This window comes from Bombus pyrosoma, linkage group LG17 (genome assembly GCF_014825855.1).
Source record: "Bombus pyrosoma isolate SC7728 linkage group LG17, ASM1482585v1, whole genome shotgun sequence".
Taxonomy (NCBI): domain Eukaryota; kingdom Metazoa; phylum Arthropoda; class Insecta; order Hymenoptera; family Apidae; genus Bombus; species Bombus pyrosoma.
The window spans coordinates 851545-863613 of record NC_057786.1 but is presented as its reverse complement, the minus strand read 5'-3'; the positions used below and the strand labels follow the sequence as shown (position 1 = coordinate 863613).

General features: G+C 42.5%; 1 protein-coding gene across 9 annotated transcripts in view; it reads left to right on the top strand.

Annotated features, from left to right (window-relative positions):
* Positions 1-12069, top strand: part of LOC122577156 (cyclic nucleotide-gated cation channel alpha-3-like) — a 214025-nt gene that overhangs the window by 189349 nt on the left and 12607 nt on the right. For 6 of the 9 annotated variants that reach the window (XM_043748310.1, XM_043748315.1, XM_043748311.1 and 3 more), the window contains 3 exons: positions 5745-5885; positions 7217-7369; positions 11056-11193. In XM_043748310.1, coding sequence (XP_043604245.1) covers positions 5745-5885; positions 7217-7369; positions 11056-11193 — 432 coding nt within the window. Of the gene's footprint in view, positions 1-5744; positions 5886-7216; positions 7370-11055; positions 11206-12069 lie in introns of all 9 variants that reach the window. The other 3 variants (XM_043748316.1, XM_043748314.1, XM_043748312.1) reach the window with 1 other exon arrangement.

Sequence of the window (12069 nt, the reverse complement as noted above, 5' to 3'; positions counted from 1 at the left end):
GTAGCTTGAATTTGTCGTATACGGATAAGCGATACGGTTGTATTTTATTAAATATTTTATTGTACACGCTTATTGAACGCAAGCGTTCCAAAGAAGAGCGTTCAGAATGTTCGAACGGAGAAATCATCGGACGAGTAACGTTTTTTGAAAAACGTTGAAATATGAGAATCACTCGTTGAATTATTATCAAAATCATTCGCGAATATAACTCCTCTTTCTATTCAGGCTGTTGATAAATCAAAGAAATTGCAAACGTATTCCCATGAACGTAAGCAAATGATAAGTTTAAGACATCTTGCTGTTTTGTTGACTATGTTCTCGGATTAAACGGGAGATCTCTTCTCGTAGGATTAACAAGGTAAAAAAGAAAGCCAGAGAATTGGAGAAACGTTCTCGCAAACGAATCTAGATAATCTCGGAGTTGAGAAGCTCGGGACAGATAGGCGAAAGAACACGTATCGTTGGACATTAAGCGTTACGTTTAATAAGGTACAAACGCGTGTTTATACGACGCGTAAATCATCTGTGCTGCGTTTGCCGGGCAATTCGTTGCCGTGTTAACCGTAGTATTCATATATTCCGCATCTGCAGTCGCACGCTCATGTAAATTACATAAAGCTTTCGGGGTGCAGTGTCGCGAACGAACAAGTTTTGCATCGTTGTTTGCTACATTGAACTGAGTTTATGGTACGAGCAGAATATGTCACTTTGAGGACATTATGCTCCGAGGAAGTTAGCGATTGAATTCAAATTGCCACCGGCTATAAATCAGCCACCAGAGCGAAGCTTTTCTTCAAAAATCTCTATTTTTCAGACAATGTATAAGAAACGCTGAAAGCGAATTCACGACAGTGCCATTTGTAGCATGCGATGAACGTTCGAAAAATGGCGAATTCGCCAGGTTTTGCTTTGGCGTTTATAGCAACGATTGGACAAAGGGCGTCGCAGCCACGCAAATCAGAGAACCCGTTAGCGAAGGAGCTTCGAAAGGGAGTTGTAGAACCCAGGCAATTGAAATCGCAAGGCGTCAGGGCCGCTGACCCGCACACCATGCAGATGAGGGCTTAATTTATGGCACCCTTTCCTTTTCACGGCCTAAAGCGACTTTTCTTACAAATATTTTACGGCTTTCAAGATGGAATTCTGCATGTATCGTTGTCTTATATGAAAAGAGCAGATTCAAATAATATTCAATTTATACAATGTTAAATGGATGTAAATAAAAGATGGTACAAAAATGATAGGCAAAGAAGTCTCTTTAATGTATCCCATGATTAATCGGTATGATCGTTTGACGAATCTAAAGGATATAGTTTGAGCGATGTCACCGGTCTCGCCCTCGTTGATAGAGTATTCAGAATTCAAATATACTGCAAGTTATCGAAATTCGTAGAAACAAAGAAAATTAGCCAAGGTGATTTTTGCGTTATTTTGAGTAATTCACAGAAACAACGAGTTGCGTCTCCGCATGGAAAAACATCGTTACCATTGTACATAATCGAACGTTAGACTACGCCAATCGACAATAACGGCCTTAAACGATAAGACGACAGTTTGCAAATTATTCATTCATCTGGTGCAATAGTTCTCGGAATAAAATAAAAGTTAAAATAAATAAAGTAAGTTCGGGAGTTACTGAACTGAAATGCTCGGTTTCAGGGGCCCGTTCCGAAGAAATGGACTCCAATGTCTAGAAAACGTTGCGTTAGCGCGGGATGCAAGTGGAAATTGCAAGTAAAATGGCTCCCGGAAGACCAATCTCGCGTTATCTCGGCATCGTGAGACTTGGAGATCTGAAACGTGCACTTGCGTCGTTACCTCTCCCCTGGACGGGTCGTCCGGTCGTCAAAATATCATTTTCCACTCAAAGGGGAATCGCCTTTTATCCTCCTGGCACTTACATCGTTTACCGTTTCAACTGTGCAATTAGAACGATCGTGGAAGGTGGTAAAACGTGACGTCGCGTGGTAATCGATATTTCCGGTTGCAGCGTTCCCGAGTTGGTTGAACGTCGCTGTTGGCGCGTTCCGCGAGCCTCTTTGAATTCGGTGCAGCCGGTTTTTACGAGCGGGTAGCTCTCGCAAAACGGTTCTCGGCTACGAAGGCCACGGACCACCGATGCCAGGAAGCACGTATCGGTCGTTAGTCCTCGCAACTTGCAGCGCTTTTATTCCGCGGCGGACGCGGAACGATGGACGTTAAAATGCCAGCCGGGTGAAAAAAAATCGCACGTTCGGGGAAATTCGAATCCGAGTGAATGGCGCCACCAACGAAAAAGCTGCACGAAGAGAGAAAGCTTTTAAATTACGCGCTCCGGTCGTTAACTAGCTTTTTATGGAGACCTCGGGACGAGCCTGTTAGAAGATAACCTCCGTTTTCGAAATCTCGTCCTTTCTTTTTCTCTTTTTCGTTCCAAGTTGTTGTTCCACGTTCGTTCTACAGCGCGCCAAAGAAACAACGATTCGAAGAATGGAAAGATTTCGGAAAGAAACAGTGGAAAAAAAGGTGAATTTCTTACCAGCCTGCATTCTTTGAAAATCGTGACAAAATATCGTTGCAAATATCGCTACATCGGCGCCACGTTTTGTTGGGCAAGCATGTAATTTGAAAAAGCTGTACTCGCGAGGAAACGGACGTTTCTCTTTATTCTAACAGAGACCTGGAACGCCCGAACCTCTCTATGAAATACGCTCGTTTCTGTTCCTCTGGAAACCACACCGATACTACTCACAACTGTACACACCGCTAAATTAAATGTTCCTGGAGGAACAGCATCGTCTCTGGATGCTGTAGTAACGTAGTGTAGTGGCTAGAAATGTAAGGCTACCTACGAAACGCGATTTTTATTAACACATTTCCTACCGGAAAAATATTTTATGATGCTGCCTTTACGTCTCTTAGGACCTATACTACACCTCATTTTATGGCAGCCAACAATTTTCATCAAGACAAGAACGGTTCACGGAAGGATGGGCCAGATCCTGTCTAACCTTTTTCTGTCTTTTACTACGGTTCCTGATCATCAAATTAGAAGTGGAGGGATCACGGAAATGGAGCAAATCGTGTCTATCTTTGTTCCGACACCAATTACAATTTCTCATCGTCAAATTGGAAATGATTTACAGAAATAGGGCAAATCGCGTCTACCTTTGATCCGACTTCCAATTACAATTTCTCATCGTCAAATTGAAAACGATTCGCGGAAATTAGTCTAATCGCGTCTACCTTCGTCCCCGTTCTAAACCTACTTGCTTGCTGGTCATCAAATTAGAAATGATGAAACACAGCTCCAATTAACACAGCTCTTGACCGTAAGATTAGACCTACCTGCAGAAAGTATCGAAGCTCTTAAGAATTGTTTGGAATTGGAACGATTGTTTGCAAAAATCTCACCAGCCTCGTTCATTCTGTAGTCTTGGTTTCGTCGTTTGCCACTGATCTATGTGCGATGATCGGTGGTCGCAGATTTTTCTCTGCGTGATGAAAATTAAATATTTCTTTCGCCTTATGCACGTCGATCACGTTCCTCGATCGTTCGATCAATTTTCCTGGATCGATGGATCTATGAAAGGAAATATCCTTAGCTACGTGAAACTATAAAGTCGTACAGACGTCCAGAGTCTACGGTTACGATAAAAATTTTCGTAATAAATTCGCAATTATTCCGCTTAATAAACAGTTACGGGAAACGACAGTGCTTGACAATCTCGCTGACAGAAATCGCATTTTTTACCATTTCCTCTACGGAACCTAATTTGCTTTACAAATGGCACGTACATACACAAACGCCGCGCGATATTTGTCTTTTCTTTCATTTCAGTTTTCATAAATCCGTGTCGTAGAAACGTCAACACGGTAGGAACCGGCGTACGCGTAGAAAGCATTCCCAAAAACATTTTGGAACGTGACGAGTATTTTTATCCGGGAAGAATTTGCGATAATTGTCATCCACTTGTTTAATTTTCGTAAAAATGGAAGATTTTTCCAGGTCGAACGTTTCAATTTCTCCAATTTCTATTAGAAACGTATTAATAACAACGATTGAATAGTTCACGTGGGTGTAAATAATTTTGTGGCAATATAAAATACAGTTTTGGTTTCTTTGATAGAAGATAAACGGAATTCGCTGGATGTACGTAAACTTTGATGATTAACTGTACCATAAGTCGATCAAACGCACAGATTTCTCCGGCATATTTTTCCATTTGGACTTCGCTAATTAATTCAAACATCAAACGTCAGTTTCGGGCAAACACCGCGAAATATCCGTGCGTGAAATTTCCAGTTAATTCCGGTTCTCGTTGGAGCTGAAAACGTGTCCGTGCAGCTATTGTGACCGAATATACAAATACTTTTTAACCAACATTCTCGTTATAAAAGCGGGCCGGTTGAATAGAGGAACGTATGGTTTGAAAATTAAATAAAGCGATCAAACAAGCGAGCTACCCGGTAACGAATATCACGGCTTTTGGGATTCTTCGTGCGATTCGGTTAAAAAATGTTTCGGCAAAGGACACGCGAGCGTGTTTCATTTTTCAAAATTTGTTTTTCACAGACCAGTAAGATTGGATTATTATTTTCTTGTCGATCGAATTATGCCCATTCACCGAGCCATCTACGATACCAACGTTCGACGATGATCGAATCAGACTCGACAAGATATAGAAATCGTAACCCGAACCATCGAAATAATCTCGTCAACGATTTATCAAGCCAGCACGCTGGAACAAGACTCGAGAGGACTTGGCCGAACGATCTCTCGAGATAAGCTCGGTTAAACCATCGATGGATGGATGGTTTCCCACTCGAGTCACCCAACACCTAGCAAATTTACTCGTTGATTCGCACTAATGACGAGCAGTAGTCCGGTGATGTACTGTTCAAACATTGCCAGTGTCTGAAATATCACGTGGCGAATAGAGGAAAAAATATATCGCAAATAAACATTGATAAATCATGCCCGTATTCGAAGCGGGAAAGGGCACCCGTTAATGGGAAATGTTAATAGAACGTTTCCCGTGTTATGCTTTCGTCGTGTCGATATGACGTACCGTATGTTTACTGTTTCAACGCTCGATCCTATTAAGCGACGTAGAAGAAAGGTCGTTCCGTTTCAGTCTCGTTCTGCTTTCGTTCGAAGCAAGAGCTGCCGAATTTTCGCAGCGTCGCTCGCCACTATTTGCGGAAATAATTACGAATTTACGAATACGCGGATACGCGTTTCGTTGGCGGCTTGTGCGCCGGAAGTTCTAGAAACGCGTGCAAAGTTCGATCAACGAATATCCTATAAATAATTATATACGTTTATGAGAATATAATATTCGATAGTTGGTGGAGAGAGAATAAAGAGAGATGGAAGTTTGCATCGACAAAGGCGGCCGACATTTGGAAATACGCGCCTGATTACGTGTAATTTTACGTTTCATGTTTCTGCTTTTTAATGAACCATTTGCCAATATTTTGCTACACGATCTTTTAGTCTCATCGTCGCCCTATAGAACACACCGGCAAAGTTTGCACACTGTGTATATACGTATATTACGTTTGAAAACATTATACAGCAAAGAAATTCTCACGAATAGGATTTTGTTTAATTCTTGTCGATATAATAAAGTAGACTAGTTGGCAATTATCAATAAAATTGTAGATAATTAATATATTAATTAATTAATTACTGAAAGGTGACGCGATATAACAGAATATCGACTTGTAATAATCGCGATGCTTTCTTTCTCTAATTGCAGCAAAACTGGATGGTGTGAAAACGTACATGAGAATGAGAAGAGTGCCAAAGCATCTACAGGTGAAGGTGATCAAGTGGTTCGACTACCTTTGGTTGACGCAGAAATGCTCGGACGAGGAGAAAGCTGTCAGCTGTCTTCCCGGTAAGCGTTTTCCACTTCTCTGTTCGAAACGTTCGTCTCTTTGTCCAATAGTAAGTTAGGATATATAATTTATTTACTTATACTAGAAATTTATAGTTCTCGAGTTATTGCTGCAAAAGAAGCAGCTGTTTCTTGTACATTGTTCCACTGGCAAAGTTGTCGTACAAGTCCAGTTGAAAGATTCATTCGAACGTACAAACTCGTTTCCCCTAAAGTCGTGCTCTTTTAGTTAAATATAAAAATCGTTGAGTAAAAATTCATTTTTATTTAAAGGAGAGCCGGCAGTTTATATCGGTAAGTCGCACAAAAATTTCTCAGAAAATGAAATGATTAAGAAGTATATTAATCTTTTCAACCGTTCCAGCTACGAATAACTATAACGAACGGGTTAATTTTGGTTGTGCATCGCGTTTATCGCAAGTTAAAATATTCACCGACGTCCTGTCGGCGATTTGACGTGTTCGCGCATTGACGGAGGTTGCTCGAAAGCGCATCAATTTGCTCGTGAAACTTTTTTCCACGGCATTTAGCATCGCACGATTCGCTTTTCCTCTTCGGTAATTCCTCCTCTTCCTTATTTCTTCTCATACGTACACGTGAATCGCGTATCGAGGTTTATTCCGCTGGATTTACCTTAGTCATAGCTGCAGCAATCTTATTTCATCCCGCAGTAATATGACGCACGTAGAAATCTTCCATCGTGATTCTCATTTAGCCAGAATGATGGACGTCGCTGAAACATATTTCTGCGGGATAGTTCGTTAAATCTGCCGCTGAATCTCCATCCCGTAAATATTTTTGAAGCGTCAAAGCACACCGGGTGTGGCCGAATAACACGCACATGGCCAGTACGTGGTGATCTCTCGCGAAAAAATAATAAGAAAGCATTTGTTTTCGACGTAATCGAGTTGCAGGATGTGTAGGCTACATTTCCAGGCTACTGTGATCGTAAAATTTATAATCCGAGGTAAAAAGAAAATCCGAAATCATCCTTAACGTAGCCTTTCTGACGTCTCTCTTGAGCTAAGCGTAACGCTGACGGACAATCGTCCGCGGCCAATCAGCATCCGTCTTTCGTGCAAGACCCGCAGATTTCGTGAAAGATTCGCAAAAAGACAGATCCGCAGGTGATTGGCTGCGACACGTGGTTGCGGACGATCTACCGCCAGCGTTAGACTTAGCCTTGTGGTCTATATCCATTCATGAAGAAATAAATCGTCCAAGCCGAATTTATCGGCGAGGAGACCTTAAGATCTCGCAGGGAAGAAGCCGAACAAACGGATGCTGAAAAGTCACCGTCGTTAAATTAATCCCCCGTTGGAACGTTGCAGACAAGCTGAAGGCCGAAATTGCGATAAACGTGCACCTGGACACGCTACGGAGGGTGGAGATCTTCCAGAACACGGAGGCTGGCTTCCTGTGCGAGCTTGTACTAAGACTGCGACCAGTTCTTTTCTCACCTGGCGACTATATTTGTCGCAAAGGTACGCGTTATTTTTTCCTTCTTTTTTTCTTCTTTTCTTATTCAGTTGCTGGAATCGCCTAGCTAGCTGAATGTCCAGTGCTGATAGAAGCGTAGTGCGGTGTATCTATCGCCACTGCAGAATAACATACACGTGGACCGATTTCCAATCAAACCGCTGCACTGTAATCGCTTGATCCAACGACTGGGCTGGTGTAAATCCATCTTTACAATATCGATAATCGTAGATGTTATTTGATTTATGCTCTTGGGACGTTGCGTTTAGATCAATCTGTTTATCAAGTCAACGCGTGGCGTGTTCTTTTTTAAGTTTGGCTGGCCGCTATTGATTTATTTGATCGGATTAGTTAAGAGGCCAGTGTGGGTTTTCACGAGACGTAAATCGCTTTTAAGTGGCTTTTGCCGAAGTTTGTGATTTCTTTTCTGATCGTAAATATTTCAACGCCATTGTGAAATATTTTCTTTGACATGTACCATGATGTGGGTTGCATATAACCCACAGGGCGTATAACTATTTCTCACTTGCAATTTCTTCCTTCCTTTCATCCTCTGCTCTCTCCTAGTTCTTCTTGCCTGCTTCCTTCCTTTTACACATCGCCACACGTTTTTCCTGACCGGGATTCTCTTGGAACGAACAGCTGGAACCTCGCCAAAAGATGTACCCTCGCTGGCAGAAGTTTCAGAAGCGATTGCCTACCCTCTCCACTTGGCCTCGTTGCCAATAGCGCACCCAGAAGGCATAGTTATGAACGAAATACTTTATTCCGAAAAATAGCTAACCGTGTCGCGGATCCAGAGAATCATCCGCGTCGGATGACTGCAGCTTGGTCTAAAAATTCTCTCTCGCCTCACGCCGAATCTTATCTTCTCCGGCGTTCCTCAGCAACTGCAGGTTCGTTCAGAGAGGAAATCCTCGTGGACACATCGCCGCTCTTCTGGGAAGCGAAGAAAGTTTTCGAGAAATCTTCCTATCGCACTCTGTAGCCAGATCGAGGTTGATCAACTTTCGCGTGAAACACCTTCCCGCGAGATTATTGGAAATGCCAGAAAAGTGGTGAGTCCTCTGTGTTAGACTGTACACCGCGTAGATCTTCGAAATTGTTGGACCACTTTCTATCGTCCTGCGAGTAGCTACTCGAGATATTTTACGAAATAAAATCGAGATCAAAATCTTGGATCGTCGAGCCACTCCGCAACACCGACAAACCTTTGAACAGAGTGGAAAGATTTGTCGCCGAAGGCAAGTGAATAAAATCGTCGATTTAATTAAAGGCAACCGAGCGTGGAATAGTTTTCGTTGGATACGTCAGCGATCGGTCAGTATTTCTTCGATGGGTCGCGCCAACGAACGTGACCAGCCAGCCAAATAATTTTCTCTTCCCCTGGGACGACAGCAGAGAATGAGAAACGAAAGCGAAGGACAAGAAAGCAGTCAGTGGACAAGGACAGACAGTGCGCGCGCGCGCGCGCGTGTGTGTGTGTGTGTGTGTGTGCGCGCGCGTGTGTGTAAGAGAGAGGCGATCGTCTTCTCTCTGGTCTCTTCATCGCCGCGGAAACGACTGCCGCATGACCGTTGGTACGCGACTACAGCCGTTTTCTAGCGCCCTGGATGCTTCTGCTTGATGGCCGACTCTACGTCGAGTGGATCACTGCTGCTGCGGCGCAGTTGGCGACTTTAGCCTGACTTATGGCTGCCCGTTACTACTTTAACTACGCTAACGTCGTCTTTACCGTGGCTTTCTCCAAACGAATCGCTTTCTCTCAGTGATTCGCACGATTTTACACACACACACACACACACACTTGTACGTAGGTTGGATGAAATGACGACAGTGTTGGGACACTCGTAGGCGTCTTTTATACGAACGTATTATGCGTATTACCGAGAATTATTTGACTAGAAAGTACACTCGCTAATACGTTCATTTTATTAACAGTTTAATAGAATGTATAATTACTCGCTTAAAATGTTTATTTCGTCGTTTGTTTCGCCACTTCATCTGAAATAATATCATCCGAATAACAATATACGTGTTCGTTAGCTTCTTCGATATTTAACTTCATCGACGAAGCGAACGAATATGGCTTTCTGTGATGCGTGAAACTTTTACTTCGACGTTTAACGTAAATTTTCAGATTTACTTGAAATATAGCTCTTTATTCGCAACGGCTCTATGAATGTTAAATTTGAAGCGAACTCGGAAGCATAAATTTTCTATGCCGGACCCTGACTTCTTTAAAATTATTCAACGATCTAACGTCTCACGGCAGACAGTTTAGTAAGTGTACGTTGAACATGCATGGAAAATCGGGCTTTGACATCGCTTGATGTGGGTTTAATCCCCATAAGTAGCGCAATGAATAGGATGGAACAGGGTTAGAACAAGGCTGAACGGAGTAGAACGGAGTAAACATAGGATGACGAAGCGTGGCGGGCACAGAAGTGTAGCACACAAGAAGATACCAAACTGCTTGTGTAATGCAAGTAGGAACTATGCTCTATTTCCCACTAGACTGCTAATGAAACATTATCAATCAAAATTTAAGTATGATAATACACGGCGGGTGAAACCATCGTAACGGTGTAAGCGAAAATTCTCAGAATTGGAATTTATTCGCTCGTTTCAATTCCTACGAGTATCGTCTATTCGATGCCATAATTAATGCGTTCGTAATTATTACTTTCTCTCGCGATACGTTTTCACGTATCGATTTGGAAGATGATGGAAGATATAACAAATTTCTGATAACAACGTACGTCGAACATGGATGTTTCCTATGGATGTGGCTGTTCTTCTCTTGTCCATCAGTTTCGTGTATCGTCAATTACTTTTACCTTTTCGTATCAGTTTGGAGCGACTACGAAATACGATATTAATGAGTTTAATTTATCTATCGAATCTCTATATTTTGCATATGATACGAGGGAAAATAATGTTCGCGTGGTATCGTAGAATTTTACATTCTTGGCAGAAATTCCTGGTACGCGTTTGCTTTCTATTCGTCGTACGTTGCTGTAAACGTTTCCGAGAGAACCTTCTGCAGGAAGATTTAGCGGAACCTCCCCAAAGAATCTCGCTTCCAATGACGTATTTGTGGTTCCTCGAAATTCGATCGCGTTTCTGGTACGATAGAACTCCATTTACGGCGAACCTGTCGGGGTCAAACAATTTACACAATTGCAGCTCGTACAACAGCGACTCGTCCATCTTCCTCGCTACCTGCTAAGCGAGATTTTCTTCCGTTTAAAAATCTCCACCATTCGGTCGTATGCTGATTCTTTCGTCGGTCGAACGCACAATATCATCTTCTACCCTGTCATTAACCTTCGCGTTTAGGTACGTCGGACAAGACGATTTCTAAGAGAAAATTAAGAAAAATTCCGACACTTTTGGAAAAGGCGAACGTAAAACTGCGCCTTTGTACGAAACTGCTTTACGTGGAATTTTCGTTTTGTTAAATCTCTTTTACCTGGAGATTTCGATAAGTCGGAACCTCTGTATAACTCGAAGATTTTAGCTCCTCCCTGGAGACTCGTGCTACAGAGGTCCGACCGTGCTGGTTCGATCAAACTACACCGATATCCGCTCCCACTACTTGCACGCCTATTTCTGTCCTCGATTCTATCTGTTGTTCGCACGAATGGATTTCCATTGCACTAACTTTCCTTTCTGAAATCTGTTGCAGGTGAGGTAGGCAAGGAGATGTACATAGTGAACAGAGGCCGGCTGCAGGTGGTGGCTGATAACGGGAAGACAGTGCTGGCTACCCTTAAGGCTGGTTCCTACTTCGGGGAGATCAGCATTCTCAATATGAGGACTGCAGGTAAAGAGTGCGGTAAATATTCCAAGCGGACCAGGGGCCCGTGAGCAGTCCCCCTCGTATTTCACGATCACGTTTTCACGATTCACGTTCTTACTACTCTGTGAGAGGGCAACCCGCCGAGCCGGTATGAGCCGATCTTCAAACCCAACTTTCTACTAACGATCATCTTTCTTTACTCTTGTACTTTCTCTGTCACCGACATTCCTATTGTCGATTTCCTCCTGCTACTTGCGCTCCCGACGACCACGCAACGAACAAACACGCGTTAAAAAAGGACGTTGTTGCGTTGAAATCGAGTGCTTTTAGGCAGAGAAATGTATCATCTTGAACGGACCTTTAATGGTTAGAGTAATTTGCGGACCAAACAGATACTTTTGCTGTCTCAAACTTTGTTGCGATATTGATTTTTAAAAGATGTTTTGACAAGTTTGATAATGCTGATCTCGGTATAATACATTTAAAAGTGTTTTTCCTTTTTCAAACATACATTTGCGAACAAAAGCAAACAGATTTTTCGTTACGATGGTATCGACATCGCAGCTATTGCGCGTTCAATGAATTTGAATAACCAACACGCAACACTTTGTTACTTCGACGCTTGGACAATGCTCTTTGTTCTTCTATTTCGATATTTTTCGTTTGTTGTTGCCGAACAGATTTAACAAATCTGGTTGGACTTCCGTTGAAATTACGAAAAATTCGCTGGTAATATAGGTCATGAATATTCGCAGACCGTTTAAAGTGTCCGATGCAAAATATGAAATCTAGAAAATCGGTAAAATGATTAGGTCATGTCAAGTCAGGCACCGGTCAAGAGATTTTCGCTTGACTTGATCGAACCACCTGCCGTGGATGAACATTAGCTTCCACTGGATT